This window comes from Dasypus novemcinctus, chromosome 6 (assembly GCF_030445035.2).
Source record: "Dasypus novemcinctus isolate mDasNov1 chromosome 6, mDasNov1.1.hap2, whole genome shotgun sequence".
NCBI lineage: Eukaryota > Metazoa > Chordata > Mammalia > Cingulata > Dasypodidae > Dasypus > Dasypus novemcinctus.
In genome coordinates, this window is record NC_080678.1 from 83,425,612 (window position 1) to 83,449,389 (window position 23,778).

General features: G+C 36.3%; 1 protein-coding gene across 8 annotated transcripts in view; it reads left to right on the forward strand.

Moving 5' to 3' along the window:
- Positions 1-23,778, forward strand: part of ADK (adenosine kinase) — a 573,433-nt gene that overhangs the window by 258,349 nt on the left and 291,306 nt on the right. For all 8 annotated transcript variants that reach the window (XM_004455088.4, XM_012523930.3, XM_004455089.4 and 5 more), the window contains one exon: positions 1,521-1,629. In XM_004455088.4, the coding sequence (XP_004455145.2) occupies positions 1,521-1,629 (109 nt within the window). The remainder of the gene's footprint in view (positions 1-1,520; positions 1,630-23,778) is intronic.

The following is a 23,778-nucleotide window of genomic DNA, read 5'->3' on the forward strand; positions in this document are numbered from 1 at the left end:
CATATATGTAAAATCTATGTTCTTTATATAAAATACGACATGACATCCAGTTTTCTATGAATTAGCTCATCTAAGGCATTTTCGTAAGTACTCATTTATCTATATTAAAAACTCCAGTTATGGGTAATGTCCTGTTTAAGAAACAATTTGTTACATTTCTATACAATTTTGCTTATTAGAAAAAATCTTTACATGAAGTTGAATGTATCTGTCAAGTTCTTCCATGCTTGATGTATTTGTTTCTTTTGTAGCTATATGGAGTTATTCCTTCAGTACATTCATCCATTGCTAACATTGTTCTACCATGTTGTTAATTGACAGAAGCTTTTTTCTTCTTTGCAAGGGAAAAACAAAATATCTTTCCCAACTATTATATTGTTAGAATCATCAAAGATTATCTTTGTGAATAATGAATCACTAGAAATTTTGCCTCTCTCATAGTTAGAAATGTTTAAAATCTGCCCTTTCTACTCTGTCTCCTTCTTTCCTTTACCTTTCCTTCTCTCCTTTAAATAACAAAATATAACTTCCAAGAATAATAAGGGCACCAGAGCCATTTCTTGATATGTTGGACTTAATGATTTTCAGTTTCCAATAATCCTTCCATCTATTTGTGTTTTAAATGCTAAACCATGGAAACATTGAAATATATTTATTTAGACCTTTGTCTTAAGTAAGGAAAGGATATGCTTTAAAGAAAAAAATATAACCCATGACTGTTAACATTTGTTTAGAAAATGAGAACAATTGGCAAAATTATTTTCTGAATTTTGGGTCAGAATGAGAAAGAAAAGTATATTAATTTATAAGTAATGTAAATATTTATTTCATTATTTTTATTTATTAGGCAATAAATAAAAGATCTATGTGCACTTCTAGCAAGATTTTAAGTGCAGTTTCCTGCTTAGATTTACCAACTGCGAAACTGGCAGTTAGCAACTATAGAAACTAATTTTAATTGATTCCTGTTCTTCAAATGTAAATGGTTTGCAAATTAACTTCTCATAGTAAATATGGTCCACATTTCTATGTGTTTCAACATTAAAGTAAATAGAATATATATAGTATACTGATGCTTATTTTTATAAAGGTATTTTTATTGCTATAGTAGCATAGGTGTGTGGGTTTTTTGTTTTTTGTTTTGTTATGTTTTGTGTAACAACATAATGCCTTTATTTCTTGTCTGTATTTTGAACTGACATTTTAAAGTAGGTAATCTTATCATATTAGTACCAAAAGTATACTTAAATGCCAGTTTCTCAGAATACCAGGTGAGGCTTAGAACAAGGATTAACATAGTGTCTCTGTTTACTCAAAGGCAACACAGAAATCTCAAAATGTTCTCAAAGCAAAATTTCATATTTTATTAAAAATAAATATACAGCATTTTTGAGGAATAAGAATTGAAATGTTATAAAACAAAAAAGTTTCAAAAAATACTCAGAATTAACTGTGTGCATAAACATGGTAAATTTGGCTATGGTAAAAGTAAAATCTACTTGCTTTTTTCTTTGGTTTAGATCCCTTATAGCTAATCTTGCCGCTGCCAATTGTTATAAAAAGGAAAAACATCTTGATCTGGAGAAAAACTGGATGTTGGTAGAGAAAGCAAGAGTTTGTTATATAGCAGTAAGTATTTACTTAATTCATGTTTCTGGCACTTATTGACACTACAGATTATAGTTGTTGCCTTTTGTGCATTTTTTCATAATTGTCAAAATTATTTACCTGCCTCAAAGCGTATGTTAGGTTCACTACTATAAATACAGAACAAAATAGGAACATTCTACAGTAACATAATTAGTACTGTTTACCTTCAGTTCTGTGTCTATAGATAGGTTCGTCTATCAAAACACAGAATTATGTATTAAATCAGTTTCTTAAAGGTCTTTTGAAATCTGCAAATTTACATTTTACGTTTTTAGGCCACTTGTGAATGATATATGCATTGTGTGGAAAAATACTATTAGCATAAGTACTCACTGCAAGCTCAGTTTATTTGCCTAAAAAATCCTAATTGCTATTTATTCCATAGTAATTACCATGACAGCTTTTAATTTAATATTTCAGAAACATTGATAACGACAAATCTCTTAAATCTGAGAATGAGGGCAGCATGCAATCTGAATTATTAAATCTTCTGACATAAAAATAATTGGTTAAGAATTCATTTCTAAAGTAGGACTGTATTCAGAATCCATCTGAATTAATCACTCTTTGATGAGCTTGTTTTTATTTAATATGTGTTAAATGTGGCTGATCACAAATAAGTAGATACCTAAGAAAAATTAAGTGCACCTCATATGCATATAATATGTGGTTTTGTTATAACAGCTGTTGCCATTCCACTACCTGAGCTGTGTGGAACAGCTGGTAACAAAGTGTAAAAAATTGATTATCCAGTAGAAACATGTTTATTGGAAATATAATTATTTCTTTCAGTCTAGTGTTAATGCCTTCTACAGCATATTTATGTGCATTGCTGTAGGCTTTACAAGGTTGTTATTGATTCATCTGTATAGCAAATCCTATCCCTTTAAAACTGTCAAAAAATGTTTCCATTGAGAAGATGATATAAAGGAAAGTCATGCTATCTCTCTTGCATTGCAAAAATTCAAGATTTTCCCCCTTAAGTATGTTATATTTTATTTTACTTTTTATTTTTGTAATAAACTATTTTCACAGAATTTTTAGATTTATATTTACAGAAAACTTGCACTGAAACTATAGGGAATTCCCATACTCCATACCCCCATACACAGTCACCCTGATTATTAACATCTTACATTAGTGTGATATATGTCTTACAACTGATGAACCAATATTGAAGCATTGCTACTAACCAAAGCCTGTAGTTTACATTATGGTTTTTACTTTGTGCTGTACAGTTTTACAAGCTTTGACATATATGTAATATCATGTGTTCGTCATTGGAGTATCACATATAACAATTTCACTGCCCTAAATATGCCCTCTGTTCCAGTCATTCATCCGTTCCCCTCGCTTCTAAACCCCTGACAATCACTATCTTTATATCAGTGTTATTTTATTTCTCAAATGGTCTCAGTTTTCACTAATGTCTTGGTGGCATGTTTTGGTAGTGTAATTCTTTAGCGGGGGTTTATGTACTCTTTCAAGTCAAGTAATACATAGTTTAAGGCATAATATGTTATATTACATATTTATATTGTGAAATATGGCAATATATTTTGCTAAGTGCTTTTTTAACTTGACAATTACAGTTCTCTTTAGTTCAATATATAGTAGTTGGCCCCAAATTATGAGCACCCAACTTGCAAATAACCCATAGTTTTAATAATTATATACTATAATGTATCTAGCCATTTTTGAGTAAATGGAATTTTTATAGCAGTATTAATGATTTATACAAAGTGCAATTTTATACAAGGCCTAGAAGTATTCAGTGATCAGTTTTGATCAAATTAATAAAGAAGATTGAATTATTATTGAAACTTTCATGGAATATTCAGCCAGAGTAAATATAAAAATCAATTCCAGTTGATATTCCTGCTGTGAGTTCTTAGGTTCTATTTCAGTAATTTCATTAAAAAGTATATTCTTTCATATTTCCAGGTAAATCTATACTTTTCTCAGAGTCTGGCTATTTCAAATTGGCTTGAAAAATAACCTCATATTGGATACCAGGGATGTTGTGTATTCTTGGTGGACATTCAACAAATATTTATTTTGATAACAAAGAATAATTCTTATTCATTCAAACATATGAACTCTCTTCTGAAATGTAATGTTATTTCCATAGAGTAATTCTGCACTTCCTTTAAGTCTTTAATTCCCTTTGAGCTTAGACGACTAAAAATTGAGATATTGCCTAATATAGCCATTTCTTATATTTGCTTAACACACGAATTATGTTGAGTAGATATATCTCTACCTATTTTGACAAATCAGCAGAGGTCCTATTGCCCCCATTCTTTCAGTTGCTTTAGGTTAGCAGTCTCAAACATTAATCTTATAAACTATTTCTGTTTAACAAGTTTTGATTTTCTAAACTCTTTAATTAGAAAAATGTTGATATAAAGAAGAACGGCGTAAATCTATTCAACAAACAATTAAGACATCTCTTTGCATTGCATAAAATAAACTAGATCTATCTACTTGGCTTTTCTTGCCACTGTTCTGTAAGTTTATGGAAAAAAACATAATGCCAAGCATCATGAGCATTTTTTTCTTTATTACTATTGTAGTTATTTTCTTTGTCACATAATGCAATGAATCTACAATGTAGAATTTTACATCAAAAACTTCCCTGATAAAAAGCTGAAATTGAATATGGGTATGTGGAGCAAGTTACTGGATGGTGTGTTATCTTGGGAACACAGGCTCAAGCACAACAGAATCTTTTAGCAAATGATCTCTTTATTACTTATATAGTATAGTGGGTCCAAAAGAGCAGGAAAAGAGATCCCATCATGGCTGATCTCCCAGGGAGGCCAGTTGCTTGGGTCAGTGTCTCTGGATGGCCAATCCACACACCTCCCTTTTCCTTGGAGAACAGAGACCACGTGGCATGTATTGTTGGTATGTTGAGTATTTATACCTCATGGGGCGGGGCCTTGTCACTGAGGTTATAAAGCATGTATCAAGCGACCTTTGTATAGATTTCTGACACTATCAAGCAGCTAGAGCTGTTTGTTTCAAGTTTCAGATATGATCAGGCTGCTCTATTAGACCTAACACCCCCTGCTCCCTACCGCCCCCCCATCCTTGCTGTACAATTGAAACATATTGAAAAAATGGAAAAGGATGGGTGTAGGCATGGTGTTGGAGATGGCCTCTAGGTGTGTATGTGAGACTTCCCAAGCAGGCAAGTTGAGATCTTTTTTATCTTTCTTGAGAGAAATTTTTAATTATGATGACTTGAGGGTTGCTACTGGATTCCAGGGGTAATGCTAAACATCCTACAGTGCACAGAACAGCCCCTAACAATGAAGAATTATACATTCCAAAATAACAGTAGAGTGAAGGTTGAGAAACCCTGGTCTGTTCCCTACTGCTAGGCAAGACTTTCCTGAGTACTCAATGCAATGCCTCGTGAATAATGAGTTTTTCCAATCTAGGTGGTGGGGACACTATTTGCCATATGTATACCCCAGGCACAATTCCCTCTAAATTCTACCTCTAAATACTTTTTACTCTTATAGTTTCAAATGGTTCTTTCCCAGGCACTGATCACTATTCTCTTTTTTTTTTTTTAAGCAAATTTTTGTCTTTTTTTAAAAGATACATAGATCACACAAAATGTTACATTAAAAAATATAAGAGATTCCCATATACCCCACTCGCCTCCTCCCCACTACTCCCATATCAACAACCTCTTTCATCATTGTGGCACATTCATTGCATTTGGTGAATACATTTTGGAGCCACTACTACACTGCATTGATTATAGTTTACGTTGTAGTTTCCACTCCCCCCAGTTCATTCAGTGGGTTATATATCAGTGGATATATAATGTCCTGCATCTGTCCCTGCAGTATCATTGAGGACAATGCCAAGTCCTGAAAATGCCCCCATATCACACCTCTTCTTCCCTCTCCCTGCTCTCAGCAACTCCCAAGGCCACTGCCTCCACATCAGTGATAGTTTCTTCCATTGCTAGAGTCACAACAGTTCTATAGTAGAATGCCAGTAAGTCCACTCTAATCCATATTTTATTCCTCCATCCTGTGGACCTTGGGATGGTGATGTCCACTCCACCTCAAAATTGAGAGGGGGCTTAGATACCACATGGCTGATGGATGCGATTCTCCTGCTTATAGTTGTAGACTCTCTCGGTTCCCTGGTGTGGTGGTTGACCATCTTCATCTCCCTATTAGCTGACCTGGGTAAGTCCAATGAACCGGAGAGTAGGTGCTGCAACTCTGCTGAGGCTCAGGACCCAGCTGGCACATGGACAGTGGAGAGATTCAAGTCTCCTAAGCATACACCAATCCCAGTGCCAAACACAGTTTCAGTAAAAGTGACAGAAGAAGCAAATGTAGAGCGGTCACATCTGAGTCTAATTCCATCACACTCAGGAGCACAAATTCCAAAGTTGGGCCCATTGGCAAGGCACTGAACTCAAGAGCCATCTGCCATGACCATAGAACCTGGGTGTCTCCGTAGCCCTCAGGAGCACCAGTACCTGGGGTTGTATCTATTTTGGCTGTCTTTGGGATCCTGCTGAGACGTGTGTAAGCGTGACCCCTCTGATGACCTCCTGACTCATTTTGAAGTCTCTTAGCCATATAAACTCATTTGTCTTTACCATTTCCCCCTTTTATTCAAGGTCTTTTTCTAGTTGCATCACCAGCTGGTGATTGGTAGTAATCACTTGGAACCAGGGAGGTTCATCCTCAGGAGTCATGTCCCACTCTGGGGATTAGGTAATGCATTTACATGCCGAGTTTGGCTTAGAGAGTGGCCACATTTGAGCAACATGGAGGCTCTCAGGAGATAATTCTTAGGCACTTTGCAGCTTTAGGCCTAGTTGAAATTTCAAGAACATAGGCTTATAAGCATAGTCATTAGTATCAAGGGCCCATCACTGGACCGTCCTTCTTCACTGGTCTTTGCCCTTGTCCTTGGGGGATCAATATTCTCTTGAATCCTCAAGAGTGACTTAAGGGTTCTTTCTGCAGCTTTCATTTTGAATAGTTGCTATTAGAATGTCTTCATATTTACTGATCTGTCTTCTGCAGTGTGTAATCGTCTATTAATCCTGTCCAGTGTATTTTTCCTTTTTTTTAGGAGGTAGCAGGGATGGAACCCATGACCTCGTATGTGGGAAGCAGGCACTCAACCATTGAGCTACATCTGCTCCCCAATGACAGCTGGTTTTCTCATTTCTTTGTTGTTTTGGGGTTTTTTGTTTGTTTGTTTGTTTGTTTTCAGGAGGTACCAGAGATCAAACCTGGGACCTCATACAAGGGAAGCAGACACTCAATCACCTGAGCTACATTCACTCCCCTCCACTGTATTTTTTTTTTCACTTTCTTTTAAAAATTTATTGAAGTATATCACTCATGCATAAACATAAATATACATAAATAGTAAGTGTATAGTGATAGTTGTGAACTTATAAAACAAACATACATAACATCATGCATTGTTCTCATACCTCACCTCACCCTACCACCAATATCTTGCATCATTGTAAAACATTTTTTTAACTAATGATTAAAGAGCATCCTCAAAATATTACTACTAAACAAAGTATCTTACATTTGGTGTACTTTTCCCCCAACCCAACCTATTATTACTATTACGATTATTACTATATCATTTAGACATGAATACATAAAAAATAAGTGTGTAGTAAAAGTTGTGAACTTACAAAGCAAACATGCATAACATCAAATGGGTCCCATACATCAACCCACCACCAATACCATGCATTGCTGTGAGATGTTTGTTACAAATTATGAAAGAATATTGACACAATCTTACTAAATATATTTTTGTGACAGAAGATGTAAACTTAAAAAACAATCATGCACACATACAGAATTCCCATACAACATATATCTGTCAACACAGCATACCACACCGTGGTAGAACATTTGTTACAGATCATGAGATAATATCATCAGACTATTATCAGGTCCATAGCGTACATTTGGCACACTTTTCCATACTCCCCCATTATCAACACAGTACATCTTTGGCATAGATGCATTAATATTACATTATCACTGTTAATCACAGTTCATAGGTCACTCCAGATGTATTTTTCCCATGCATCTCCACATTCACACCACCCTGCAATAGTGATGTACATCTGCTTTAGCTCACAAAGGACACTCTTGTATCTCTACCTCAACCACAGTTCTTATCCACCTCTGAATTTACTGTGTTAGTCCCTAGATTATTCTCTAGCTTTCTTTCAATTGTTATTTACATCCTTAGACTGCTCTTTTCATCCATATTCCTATTTATAAACTGTTACTCACCAGCTCTTCCATCAACTTTATACATTTCCACACTTTTACAGTCAAATTAATTAAAACTTCTACATATGTTAAGCATCAGTAGTCCATTTCAGCCCTCCTCTTATCTCCTTTAAGAATCCACCACCTACCATCAAGTCTTGAAGATATTTTCTTACATTTTCTTCTAGAAGCTTTATGGTTCTTGCTTTTGTATTTAGGTTTTTGATCCATTTTGAATTAATTTTTGTATAAAGTGTGAGACAGGGATCCTTTTTCCTTCCTTTGTCTATGGATATCCAGTTCTCTTAGCACCAGTTATGCAATGGGCTATTCTGCCCAAGCTGAGTGGGTTTGACAGGCTAGTCAAAAATCACTTGACCATAGATGTGAGGATCTGTTTCTGAACCGTCAATTCAGTTCCATTGATCTGTGTGTCTGTTTTCATGCCAGGACCATGCTGTTTTTACCACTATAGCTAGATAATATGATTTAAAGTCCAGAAGTGAGAGTTCTCCATCTTTGCTTTTCCTTTTTAAGATGTTTCTGGCTATTCAGGGCACCTTATCCTTCCATATAAATTTGATAATCATGTTTTCCTTTTATTTAAAAAATACTGGTAGAACTTTCATCAGGATTGCATTGAATCTGTATCAATTCGAGTAGCATTGACATCTTAATGATATTTAGTCTTCCAATCTGTAAGCATGGAATGGTCTTCCAATTATTTAGGTCTTTTTTATTTCTTCTAATGAAGAGTTGTAATTTTCTGAATACAAGTGTTTATATTGCTCATTAACTTTACTCCAAAATATTTGGGTTTTATCTGTCATATTTTATTTTCACCATTCTTTTGACACTTTTAATTACTTTTACTGATGTAATCTTTATTTCTTGACTGTTTTCCAAGATTCTTCTGTCTTTTCTTTTCACACTGTAGTATACCTTTTAGTATTTCTTGCAAAGATGTTCTCTTGGTTAAAACTCTCTCAGTTTCTATTTATCTGTAAATACTCAAAATTCACCCTCATTTTTTATGAAAGACAGTCTTTCTGGATATAAGATTCTTGACTGGAAGTTTTTCTTTTACATTATCTTAAATATATCACACCACTATCTTCTTGCCTCCATGGTTTCTGATGAGAAATCGGCACTTAATCTTATTGGGTATCCCTTATATGTTATGCATTGCTATTCTTTTGCTGCTTTCAGAATTCTCTGTCTTTGGCATTTGACATTCTGATTAGCATGTGTCTTGGAATTGGTCTGTTTAGATTCATTTGGATGGGAGTATGTTGTGTTTCTTGGACATGGATATCTGTGCCCTTCAATAGGTTTGGGAAATTTTCTCCCATTATTTCTTCACATATTCTTTCTGCCCCTTTTCCCTTCTCTTCTCTTTCTGGGACCCCTATGACATAGAATGTTGGCACGTCTCTTGATGTCGTTTATTTCCTGGAGACCTTGCTCAATTTTTTCCATGCTTTTCTTCATCTGTTTTTTGTATGTTTGCATTCAGAGGCCATTTCTTCAAGCTCACCAATTCTTTCTTCTGTCACCTCAAGTCTGCTAGTATATGATTCCAGTGTATTTTTTATTTCATTTACTGTACCTTTCATTCCCATAAGACCTGCTATTTTTTCTATGTATGCTTTCAAATTCTTCTTTGTGCTTATTCAATTTCTTCTTAATAGCCTTTATCTCTTTAGTCATCTCATTGAATTTATTAAGGAGATTTGCTTGAACATCTATGATTAGTTATCTCTACTCTTTTATGTCATCTGGAGGTTTATCTTGTTCCTTTAACTGGGCCATATCGTCCTGTTTCTTGGTGTGCATTGTAATTTTTTTGTTGGTATCTTGGCATCTGGCTTACTAGATATATTTATTCTGGGTGCAGTTTCTGTCTTTAATTTAGAGCTTTCTTTCCCTTTCTCCCTTGCTGGTTGTGTAATAGGAGCTAAGGATGTAGTTGGTGCTGCAGGCTGTGGAGGCTCAAGGTACCCTCATTGCCCCAGGGACTGAGAAGCGTCTCCTAACTTTCTCCTTTCCCAGGGGTAGAGACAGAGCCACAGTTATGTGTAATAATCCAAGTTATGCAGGACTAGAGTATAGTTACCCAGAGAGACTGACAAAGCCTCATGCTTCTCTCTCCCTTACCTGGAGTGGGGATGGAGCTGCAGGTGTGGGCAGCAATTTATGCTGTGCTGGTCCAAAATGACCACAGTTGCCCCGGTAGATTTCTGAGTATTCAGTCTGTGCCAGCCAAATATTCCTGCAGTTACCCAGAGCAGCTGGTGCAGGGCTCACCAGCTTCCTCTCTGTTAGAGGTAGGACCGAAGCCTTGGCTAGGGCTATAGTCCGATCTGAGTGAAAGAAATGGGTCTCTACCATCACTGTGATTTTCAGTCAGCCTGGCTTCCCCTCATGCTGGGGGTGGAGTCAAAATGGTGGCTACCAGTCTCTTTCCAACTTGGACAGGTTCAAACTTTAGCTCTTCTTAGGGTTATACTTTAGCCAGCCACATTTACTAATCAGTAGCTGAAGTCGTTGGCCAACCATCTCTTCCTCCCCTGTTTTTAGGAAATGGAGCTTCTAACTCGAGCCCCGGAACAGCTCCCGGTGCGGTTTGTGCCACCAGAATATGATGATTCCTGGCCTCCGCGGCTTGGCCTGTATTTTCCATGAAAGGCTGGCGCAGGTCCCCCCAGCTTTGTCCCTGATGGACGTGGGGTGGGGCTTAGGGTAGGGCTGCAGTGTGACCTGGATGGAAAGAAGCTGGCGCCTACCACACTGTGATTTACAGTCCATCCCGCTATCCCTTGTGCCAGGGGCAGAGTTAAGGTGGCAGCTACTGGCCTCTTTCTGACTTGAACAGGTTCAAATTTTGGCCGTTCTTAAGATTATACTTTAGCCTGCCACATTTACTAATCTGTAGCTGAAGGTGGTGCCCAACCATTTCTTCCCCCCCCCCATTTTTGTGAAGTAGAGCTTCTAATTTGAGCTGCGGAATAGCTCCCGAAGCAGCTTGTTCCTCCAGTGGAGGTTGGGCACCAGCCTCCGTGGTGGGGAGGGCTGTCCTTATGAATCTTCTCTACAGATGGGCAATCTCTTCTTCCATTTCTTCAAAGATGTTTCAGGATGCTGTTCTGGTCTCCTCGAGCCCACTAACAGGTGCTCTGGTGATTACTACCTGCCCTGTGGCATGAGCTGACTCTAGGAGCACCTTACTCTGCTACCATCTTGCTGGTTGTCTCCCTCCACTGTATTTTAATCTCAGACATTATCATTTTCATCTCTTCAAGTTCAATGTGGGCCTTTTTTACTGCTGCCATGTCTCCATTCAAAATGATCATTTTATCTTCTGCCATTATTAGCTTATGAAATAAAGTTATAAGAACTGTTTTAATGTCCTTGTATAGTAATTCTCATGTATGTTTATTCTGGGTCTTACCTTGGCCTTGAATTGTTTCCTCATATACGTGTACTGAAGACATGAAGGGAAATCTCTGAAGATCTCCAGAGGTCTCTCCTTTTGTAACTCTTTCTCCTCTGAGCAGCTTTCTTCTCTTGGTGTTCTGCCCATGTGAAGGCCACCTTAGCCTTCCTCAACATTGGAGATTACCATGCTCTATTTAGGTGTCCCCCACTGAACTGCAGCCTAGAAAGTCTCTCTAGGGACTAGGTCAGAATAATTGTCTGAAAACAGCTTTCCATTTATTCAGCTGTTTATGGTAGAGTTATACTCCTTCTTGGTTGGCAGCAGAAGTCCCAGATTGATTTTGATTTTTCCCTTTTTTAGGTGACTTGCTTTTTCTGCAAGGTTGCCTAAATAATATTTTGTTTTTATTTGAGCCCATTAATAACTTAATCAGGATATATTTCTGTGTTCATTGTTCTATACTGACTTTTCCTAAAATGTGATATTTGTTTTAAACTTCAGGTTTACTTCTCAGTTAACCCAGTCATTTCTTTCTTTCCCTGTGCCTAAATTTTATTTTTTCTTTCCTTGACCTGATTATCAAAAAATGATCAAGGGAGTGGATGTGGCTCAAGCAGTAGAGCATCTGCATCCCACATGGGAGGTCCCACATTGGATTCCTGGTGCCACTGCACCCACCTCTGTTTAAATCCGCATGGAAGACCTAGTAACTGACCTTGTTCTGTACAGCCCTGTCTCAGGTCCCTGTGACTGACCCTGGTTTGCTACCCCAGGCCTGTTCAGCCCCTTCATGTTTTTTAATGAAGGAACCTCTGTTCAGCTTCACTCCAGTTATTCATTAGTACCCCTAAGTTATAAAATATTCGTATTTCTACAGACCAGGGAGGCAGTTTTGGGCCAGAAAGCCTCTGTATTCCATTGCTTATGCAACCAATAAAAACTCTTTCTCTCTTTGAAACCCCATTGTCTCAGGAATTGGCTTTACAGATGCATTGGTACCTGCTTTTGCTTGGTATCAGTATTTATACTAAAAGATAAGATTGTATAAAACATAAGAAACTTTGATCATTTTGATTAATTATGTAATTTTAGAATGTACTTGCAATATTCCTGGCTCTGTCATGAAAAATATGGTTGAAAATGAAGGTTATACTGAAAAAAATTTTTTAAATAATGGTAACCAGATAGATATAAAATTTAAAGGAAACAATCATTGCTTTAACATATATGTTTGAGATTTGCATTTTTAAAAATTGGACAGTTGAAGATAAAAAAAAGTTTCACTAATTTATTGGTAATTAAATTGCCATAAAGCCTATTAGACAATAGAAAAAGCCTTTGTGACATGTTTTGAAACCTATGTAATTTTAATATATATACAGTAGCAGAGTAAGTGAACTAATGGGTCCTTTTAAAAAGAATTTAAACTATTCTATGAATGACAGTTAATTTAATAATGTCATAGTTCTGTATATTTATAAAGCATTTAAATCGAGTTCAAAGCACTCTAGTTTGTTAATTAGTCTTTATACTATTCTCCTGAGATTATTAGTTAAGGAAGAGGGATTGTTGAACTACTTCCAGCTTTATTTTTATCATTGCTTTCAAATGCAGTTTTTTATTTTTATTTTTTAATATAATCTGGACTGTAAGTAGATGCTTTCAGGCATTTATTTATTTATTTTTAAGATTTCACTTATTATTTCTCTCCCTCCCCCCACTCCCCATTGTCTGCTCTCTGTGTCTGTTCGCTGTGTGCTCTTCTGTATCCACTTGCATTCTTGTGAGTGGCACCAGGAAATCTGTCTCTTTTTGTTGCAACATCTTGCTGTGTCAGCTCTCTGTGTGTGTGGCGCCACTCCTGGGCAGGCTGCGCTTTTTTCGCGCGGGGCAGCTCTCCTTGCAGGGTGCATTCCTTGCACGTAGGGCTCCCCTACACGGGACATCCCTGCATGGCAGGGCACTCCTTGCGCGTACCAGTACTGTGCTTGGGCCAGCTCACCACACGGGTCAGGATGTCCTAGGTTTGAACACTGGACCTCCCATATGGTAAGGTGGACACTCCATCACTTGAGCCAAGTCCACCTCCCAGTTTTTGAATTCTTATGTATTGTAACTACCATGTTTTGGTTTAATCAGTGATCATCATATGGCTTTATTCTTGTTTTTAGCTCAAAATTTTTACCTGTTCCATTCTGGATTGCTTTATTAACTTCTTTAGGAATCAATTATGAAGTTTTAAACCTTTGTTAGAAAATATCCTCACAGGTGACCTTAACTACCTTTGTAAATTCAAAGAATAAAATGAGAAGAAATGTGGGGTTATTTCTTCTTTCTAGAGCTATTCATGTTTGTATATAATTCCTGACACTTAATACATATGAATATTTGTTATTCAGGTGTTTAGACTTTGATGTTCCGAGTTGACATTCCTTCATATAAAGCCCAAAACTATTCAAGACGTCTTTGTTTAACCTGGAAGCAATATATAGTTTTAAGACTCACTTAATTATGTTGCTTTTTAAGCATTAATATTATAGCTCAATTTTTTATTTTTTCATATTCCATGTTATTGATGTTTAGTGAGTTACACAAATGATTCGTCCTGAATAAAGGCAACCTTTGATTCTTACTAGAAAATTTTTTTCAAATGAAAGTATTATTACAGTGTTGCCAGGGTGGGCCTCCAGGTTCTTGCGGACGTTGGGAGAAAGAATGCAAGGACACACCATATTTTAAGCAGGCAAGTATAAGAATTTAATGAGAAGCAAAAGAAAGAGTATAGACTTGAGATATCTTAGAGTACAGGCATGCTCAATGGCGAGATGTGCAAGCTGGGGCTGGGGTTAGGCGTTATTAAGGTTGCTTTTCGTCCTCCTTCTTCCTGTATGCTCAGTAGGGATTGTGACCCCAGTGTTTTGGATGGGCTCCTTTCTGGGCTTCCCATTGGCCTATAATGTAGCCCCCTTTATCTACCCATCGGTTTCTGGGGACCAATAAGGGGCCCTTCCTGTTTAGGGCCCTCTGGGGCTTTCTCAGCCAGGACTTTCAAATGGGACCTCATGACCAGGTTCTTGGCAGGGTTTCACCTGTGATGGTTACAGCTTTGTTCTCCATCTGCCTGCCTTCCCTTATTTCCTATGCTAACCTGTCACAACAGAATCCTATTTGTGTTTATTTTCAATTTCTCTAGAATTCTTCTTTCTGAGTAGGTTAAATTTTACCACTATCATTTTCTTAGAGGCTGAGCTTGTATTTTTGTAGATAAATATTTTCTCCAAGTTGGGTACTTTATTCCCCTTATCCCTGTAATTTTTCTTAAGTTTTAATGGAAGGCCTACTATTTTTGCCTGCTATCAAAAGTAAAACTATCTATAAAGAGGGAGAGAAATCTTTGGAAATATTAATGTTATTTTTCTTTAATCAGAATAATCTATTTACATACCTAGAAGAAGTAGGAGCGTTTTCATTATGGAACCTTAGCTCCCTGTAAATAAAGTTTGGAAGTTTTTGTGTCCTGGAATTTGTGTGTGTGTGTGTTTGTGTCTTGGAATTTTATGTGAGATGGAAACTATATTATGTGCTAATTGCCTAAGAATGCAACAAAATAAACATGTATAGCATTTTAATTGTTGAGACAGTAGGCCCTTTTACAGGGCCTCAAATTAATTAACAGACCATCTACTGAATTTTTTCCACTTGTATTTCAGGCCAATCAGCAATTGCTTGAGAAAATGAAAATTTCTAAATCTCTTTACTAAACATGATTATGTCAGGGAATATTTATCAACATTGATAACTATTCATTTTTGTATGCTAGTTATCATATCTTTGAAATTATATATAAAATGGACATAGTCTATTTTCTATAGAAGTATATTTGTTTTCCAGTTTGAATACTGAACAACGTAATATAATCTTTATAAGTTAGTTTTATTTAGCCTGTATGTTCTGTTGTACCTATCCACCCAGATAAATAAAATTGGATTTAATCTTTTTAAAGGATTTTATTGAGATATAATTTATATGTCATAAAGTTCACATGTTTAAAGTATACAATCACTGGTTTTTAGTATATGTACAGGGTTCTGCAGCCATTACTATAATCTAACTTCAGAACATTGCATCACCACAAAAAGAAACTTCATGTCCATTAGTAATTAATCCTCATGCACCTGGATCTAATCTTTTCTTTTTTCATTGAATCTTATATCCACATCACTCAGTAATTTCAGCAATATTCAGGTGTTATGACTAAAAAATATATACATTTTCCTAAATTAAGAAAATAACGAAAGTCACGATAATTCTTTTCTGATCTCTTGCTCTTAGCTTTTTCTCTATCATAGGCATACTAAAAAGGCTCTTTTAAATTTGTGTTTCCTTTTATTTCTTCCTGATATAAAGCCACTACATTTTGGAGTCAATTAAATTTGAAATGTCAATTAATTTTTTTTTTCTGATTTGAGTGGATAGCATGTGGGAATTCATGAATGTCAAATAACATTTCCCAGGTATATTGATATGCTTAGTAATGACTTTTTTTAAATTGTTTCTCTTTTAAAGGAGGTTGTAGGTTTACAGGAAAATCATGCATAAAATACAGAGCTCCCATGTACTTCTATTATTAATACCTTGTATTAGTATGGTACATTTGTTACAATTCATGAAAGAACATCTTTATATTTGTATTATTAACTATAGTCTGTGGTTTACATTAGGGATCACTGTGATATATAATATTTTTTATTTTTCTTCTAGCAGCATAGATACAAACTACAATTCCCCCTTTTAATCAAATTTAAATATATAATTCAGGGCTGTTAATTATGTTCACGATAATGTGCTATTCACCAGCTTTCATTACCAAAGCTTTTCCATCAAACCAAATAGAAACTATACACTTTAAGCATTTTTGCCCCATTCCTACACTATTTGTCCTTGTGTAGTAGTTTTTCAGCTCTGAACCTTCCCGGAAAAATTCATTTACTCATACAATTTTCGGAAGTTCATAGATTTTTTTTTTTTTAAGATTTATTTATTTTATTTTATTTCTCCCCCCCCACCCCAGTTGTCTGTTTTCTATTTGCTGCGTGTTCTTCTTTGTCCGCTTCTGTTGTTGTCAGCAGAACAGGAATCTGTGCTTCTTTTTGTTGTGTCATCTTGCTGTTAGCTGCCGTTCCTGGGCAGGCTGCACTTTCTTTCGCACTGGGCGGCTCTCCTTACGGGGCACACTCCTTGAGCGTGGGGCTCCCCTACGTGGGGGACACCCCTGCATGGCAGGGCACTCCTTGTGCACATCAGCACTAAACATGGGCCAGCTCCACACAGGTCAAAGAGACCCGGGGTTCAAACTGTGGACCTCCCATGTGGTAGACGGACGCCCTAACCACTGGGCCAAGTTCGCTTCCCAGGTTCATAGATTTTAAATGAGTTTTTGCTAATTCTTAGAGTCCAGATCAAGAACCCCTATTATATTAAGTAGTGATTTAAATTGATATGTAACTCTACCTATAGTTCCATATTAGAGAGTTGTCCATTCTGGATTTCTAGAACTTTTCTTACTGTGGATATATATTTGCTTTCTTACATCAGGCAAGAACTGGTTTTGCAAAAGTATATTAAAGTGGGCAAACAGATTCAATAGTAAAATAATGTGGTTTAATGCCAGCAATAAGCAGTGTTCTTTAAAATCATTCAAAGAATTTTAATTTATTTTCTTGTAAAAATATCTGTATTTTTTAACTACATGAATATAACCAAAGACCTTTTTTTCCCCCTGAGACCTTTTAGTACCTAGTTCTTCTTTATAAATATTCCCTAGTGTCACTTTTTTTTGAAGATTTATTTTTTATTTATTTCTCTCCCCATCCTCCTATTGTCTGCTCTCTGTGTCCATTCACGGTGTCTTCTTTTGTGTCCGCTTGCATTCTTGTCAGGCAGCACCAGGAATCTATGTCTCTTTTTGTTGCGTCATCTTGCTGTGTCAGCTCTGTGTGTGTGCAGCACCATTCCTGGGTGGGCTGTGCTTTTTTTCATGCAGGGCAGCTCTCCTTCTGGGGTACACGCCTTGCACAGGCGGCTCCCGTACGCAGGGGATCCCCTGCATTACATAGCACTCCTTGCACGTGGTAGCACTGCACATGGGACAGCTTACCACATGGGCTAGGAGGCCCTGGGTATTGAACCCTGGACCTCCTATATGGTAGGTGGATCCTTTATTAATTGAGCCACATCCGCTTCCCTCCAATGTTATTTTTATTTCAGGCTGCCAAGGTGGTGATTGTGATGTTTTAAGGTATACTATAGCATTTTCACTTCCTCAGATGAGCTAAATTCAGACTATACTTTGTGGGAGGTTTGTTATATAGTATGTAAACATTAGTAAAACTCAGAATATCCACTCATTCTTAGTTTCACAGATGATTTTATAATACTTAGTGTACTCTTGGGTATATTAAATTATCATAACCAAACAGCAATCCTGAAACACACCATTCTTATAAAGTCATGTTTCTGAGAACATCAGCAAACTTTGTATGACAAACCATGTTAATTTCCATAACTAGCATTACCAAGAGTGGTAGTGTTTCTAGGCATGGAGAATCTCAATAAATCCACTAAGATAGCAAGTATCAACTTTTCTAATCATGAGACCTGATTTCCTTCAATCCTACTTGAATCATTTCAAAAATGATAAGCATCCTCTTTTTCTTATCATGGATTATAAAGTATTTATCTAAGTACACAATATATCAAAACACAATATTTTGAATCACTATTTTTTAGTGCCTCATGTTCATGTTATGAACAACAACTTCATTCTGCCATGTTTTATACCATATTTACAATCACAAATGATTTTTGCCTTAAGTGGAAAAGAAACAGCTGACAGATATATAGGTTAATTTGCTTTTTAACATTGCAGCAAACTGTTCTGTGATTCTTTTGTGCGTTTGAGGCTGTTTAGTGGAGAGAGAATTTATCAAGCAACATTTGGGGGACATTGGCCTTTGTACCCTTTCCTAAATAAAGTTAAACAGAAATCTGTCAACCCAAGAATAAAATATTTCTTTGTAAATTCTCACCTGCAAATTACTGATAATGGAAGGAGCACCTTTTTAATCCTTATATTTCCTTTCTCCCAAAACCAGCCTTTAGATTATAGATAAACTTCCCAGCTCAGTAATTAACTGAGCTCAGTCATTGCACCCCGTATCATGTGATTTTTTTTTCTTGGGTGGAATACATTATTAGAGCACTTACACAGCCAGTCTAGCTGCAGCAGCCCGGGCGGCAACAGCAGTGCCATTTTTCACAAAGAAAATGTTGAACAGGAGCCAAATGTTTGGTGGCAGTCTGTTGCTAGGAAATCAAGGTCCTGAGGCGATTAATGACAAAGCAAGCAATAACAAGAAGGCAGAATTACAGATTTAAAAGAGAAAAAAGTGGTTGGTGTTATAATTACCCAAAGAAATCCGCACTCATTAAATTGGCTGTTTTTATGATTGACTTTAATTGGAGGTTAGCTCAGATATTTAGCTCCTTTCCCACCCCTTTAAACACACACAGGCACATAATCTGCAGAACTGCAGACTTGTTTTTCTAAGCATTGAGAGGAGCTTGCCCTGTAATTTGATCCCCACTGACAGATGCATTTTCTATGCTGCCATTTTGAATTAACCTATTGTAGAACAATTTTCTTCAGCCCTGTTGAATAAAACATCCAGTCTGATTACCTCCAATGGATTTGATAGAGTAAAAGAATGTACTTCTCATTGAAGTAGATTGTTTGCATGAACTCTACTGATTTTGGACTCTGCCAATAAGCACAATCATTTGTAATAAAATTTCAAAGAAATCTGTGGAGAGAAGATAATGACATCCACCCTTTTATAATTTAATATTTGGGTACCTGCATCAAAATAATATTATTCTTATATGATAGCTTGCTTTTTTCCCAGTAAAATTGTCACATGAGTTTAGGAAAAATATTCTGACTCTTCATTTAGAAGACTGCTGATATTTTTAGGAGTAGGATCTTGTATTTATATGCTTCAAAGTGACCAGTCTACCTCCCCACAACCATATTTTAATTACAGGAGTCAATATGAATCAAAGCACTCTGTTGCAGAAATATGTTTAATATATAAAATATTTAACTAAAGCGATTTTAAGATCTGCTTGTTTTACTCAAACATATGGGATGCTTTTTAAAAATTCCTTTATTTAAGTTTTCTAGCATTTGATAAAGCATATTACCAGAAAAGTATAGATCATTCTTTCATGAACAAATACCAGAGGAAGCTTCACAGTTTATTTACCTTTCAGAAGCCTTTAGAATAAAGTTACATGATGCTACTGCTCTCCAGATTTCTAATCAAACCCGGGAACAAAAGAGCCAAGCACATTCTATCTGACAATACACACACTGCTAATCAGATGCCAATGCCAAGCTGTCTGCTTTGTTAAATACTTAGCTTCCTAGAGGCAGGAAGACAGCTGCTATAAGTATGATGAAATTTGGTAGTTCAATCTATTTTTGCTACCCTTGGGCTACCAAGATACTGTTAATTTGGACCACCCCAATTGGTACACTTTAGGGAGTTTTTTAAAGTGTTCGTAATTAAAATGATAAAACATCATTATTACATTGAAGACCTTCTGTAAGTTTTACATTTGGCAGATACCTACTGAGATAACCCCAGCATGTAATTTACAATGATGTAATGGTTGTAATTGCATTTTGGAAAAAAAATAAAAGAGGAACTATAGGAGGCAAGCGCTTCCATTAGAAGTTTTAAAATCGGCTTCTATTTCATTTAAATCTGCTTCTATTCCCCAGTTGCCTACCCATAATTAACTATAGCACCCATAAACCTTAAGAAGATAGTATCTGAATATTAAAAAAAAAAAAAAGTTATCAAACCAGGCACTACCACCAGGGGGAAGAAGCTAAAAACTTAAATGTCTCAACTGATAATGATACTACCAACAAATAGATTTTGCTGCTTAAACCTATATAGCTAACCACTTTCCCCAGATGACCCTACCTTTGGAGACATGATTCTCAAATTTAAGTGAACTCTATGTAGATTTAACACACTATTTAAATGTAAATTAAAATAAAAACTTCCATATCCTAGTGATTTTTTAAGGGAGAGAGAGTATAAGTAAGCAAACTGAAGATTTTTATTTTTCTTTTATCTCCCAATCTATGTGAGGAGCTATTCTTCTGAAGATGAATGTACTTTAGAACTATAAAACTGAGCATCTATCATATGTCTTCTATGAAAACCAAATAATCACGTAACTGATATAGCAAATTGAATAGCTCCTAAGGTAGTGTTTTAGATTCCTAGTTGCTAAAACAAATGCCATGCAATATATTGGTTTAAACAAGAATTTATTGTTTTGAGGCTAGAAGTCCAAAATCAAGACATCATGAAAGTGGGGCTCCTGCCCAAGATGCTTGGTCTTTGGCTTTTCTGTCACATGACACTGCACATGGTGGCCTCTCCTGGCTGGCTCTCTGGCATTGTCCTGTGGCTTTCCCTGTATCTGAATTTCGTTCTTCTTATAAAAAGGGCTCCAGGAATAGGATTAAGGCCCTATTAAGTTGGGCCACACTTTAACAGAAGTAACCTCATCAGAAGTTCCTATTTACAATAGTTGCAACCCACAGAAATGGATTAAGATTAAGAACATGTTTTTTAGGGATATGTAGCTCCAAACCACCACAGGTAGTTTTCCAGTTTGTTGTTGCCACAGTGTATTTTTTTTATCGTGTATTTTTGTTTAATATCTCTCTAGTAATAATTGAAAATTCAGCCTCAAATATTTGTGTGTATAGCTTGTAGATTCTTGGAAGAATATTTTATACATGCGGAAAATAGGTGCTTGGGATCAAAACCCAAGTCTCTTATCAAAGTTGATCTCACAATCTCACATGTTACAGAATAATTCCATGCTATAGCTAATTAAAGAACTCAGGTGTGTTTTCTCCAGTCTAGAACTCTAAATTGGTATATTACAACCTCTCTCTGATTTCTTTAATTAGTTAAAATATTAAAAATACGTAGACTGGGGGAGAAGAGTAGTTGTCTACAAAGGGGCACAGAGGGCAATTTTTAAGATAATGGATCTCTTCTCTGTGGTATTAGAATGGTGAATACCTGACTCTACATTTGTTGAAGCCATAGAACTATATATTATAAAGAATTAACTTGATTAAAGTATGCAAAATATTTTTAAATGGCGGGGATCCCAGGATGGAGTGCAGACTGTAACAAATAAATATTAACTGTATTATGAATGTATGGCATAACCTCACTGAAGGGGTGGGGATAAAAGGAGCTGACCTAAGTAATAAGTAAGCTTAGGTCACTACTTTTGAAAGTGATGTTTGATTGTAAAATTAAGTTAAAGACAAAGGAACACTATATAAACACTGTATTCTAATTGGTAAATTTGTTTTTCACAGGGATATGGGTTGACAATTCTGAACCTGCTTTGCATATATACTGAGGTTGAACAGATAAGTGGATGGTGGATGAAATAATAATTACAGAAATAATTGCAGCTATGTGTGTATATATGGGTTTAAATACATACATATATTTCCTAGCTCTGTCTACTGAGAGGGCCTAGAAGCAAAACATCCAGTATTAACAATCATACCTCAAACCCAGATCTGGAGGATTCTAGGGCTGGGGCAGGGAAAATATAACATGAGCATGGAGTATCTTGTGGTGCCAGAAAGCAAGAAAGTACTCAGAAAAGAAAAAGGTGGAGGATATAAAAAAGACACGAGCCAACATGACTTTCCAATGGCCAGAGCTAGAACAATCTGAGCAACAAAACAAATCACATAATATTGGATTAAGTCCAAGTTATAAGATAAATATACATGAGTTCATAATTAAATAAATAAATAAATCAGGAGAAGAGATAAATCTTCCTATTGAATAATATAAAAAAATAATAAAAATAATAATATAGGATCCTCCCCTTCTCTAGGGTGTGGAGCTTGATGACCCTCCCTTGAGTATAGGCTGGATTTAGAGATTTACATCCAGTCACTTTACTATTATTGTTTCCAGTAGAGAAATCTGACAAATAGCTACCAAAAACAAATGATTAAGGCTAATATCACAGTTGAAAAGTATCATGTACTTTCTAACCTTGTGCTCACAGGTTAGAGGAAACTTCACCTCTTGGTTATTTTCCTCCAACCTATAGCCACAGTCTAATCCTGAGAAAAACATCAGACAAATCCAAACTGAGATGCATTCTACAAAATAGCTAAACAGTATTCCTCAAAACTGCCAAGGTCATAAAAAACAAACTAAGACTAAGAAATTGTTCACAAACAAGAGGAGAAGAAGACATGACAATTAAATGTAATGATTTTTTTTGTATTAAAACCCCAAACAGAAAAAAGATACTTAGTATAAAAAACAGATGAATTCTGGAGTTTAGTTAATAGTAATATATCAATGTTTGTTTTTTAGTTTTGTTTTTTTGTTTTTTTAAAGATTTATTTTGTTTATTTTTTCCCCTTCCCCCCCATTGTCTGCTCTCTGTGCCCATTCGTCATGTGTTCTTCTGTGTCCGCTTGCATTATCAGGGGGCACTGGGAAACTGCGTCTCTTTTTTTGTTGTGTCATTTTCCTGTGCCAACTCTCCATGTGTATGGCGCCACCCCTGGGTGGGCTGCGTTTTTATCACGCAGGGCAGCTCTCCTCGTGGGGTGCACTCCTTGCCCATGGGGCACCCCTACGCGGGGGCTCCCTTGCGTGGCACAGCACTCCTTGTGCACTGCAGCACTGCACGTGGGCCAGCTCACCACACAGGTCAGGAGGCCCTGGGTATTGAACCCTGGACCCTCCAAATTGTAGGTGGACACTCTATTAGTTGAGTCATGTCCGCTTCCCTGTTTCTTAGTTTTGACAGATGTATCTTGGTAATGTAAGATGTTAACATTAGAGGAAACTGGATAAGGGTATATGGGGATTCTCTGTATTATATTTGCAATTTTTCTGTTGATCTAAAATTCCCAAATAAAAATGAACTTAAAACATACACTAAAACTCCCATGTACTCACCACCCATCTTAAGAAATAAAATATTACCAATTTCTTTTTTTATCAGTTTCTTTTAATTTCTATGTGTCCCTTGTAATCCCATAACTGTCCACCCCACAGGTAACCATTATCTTGACTTTTATGATTATTCCCATGCTTTTCTTTATAGGTTTACCACATATGTATCCCAAATCATTCTACTGTATATCTTAACCTCTTATCCATTGTTTCCCTTTCTTTGTCTTCTTTCTACATTCTATATAATTTCTTCAGATCTGCCTTCCAATTTTTCTGTCTTCAG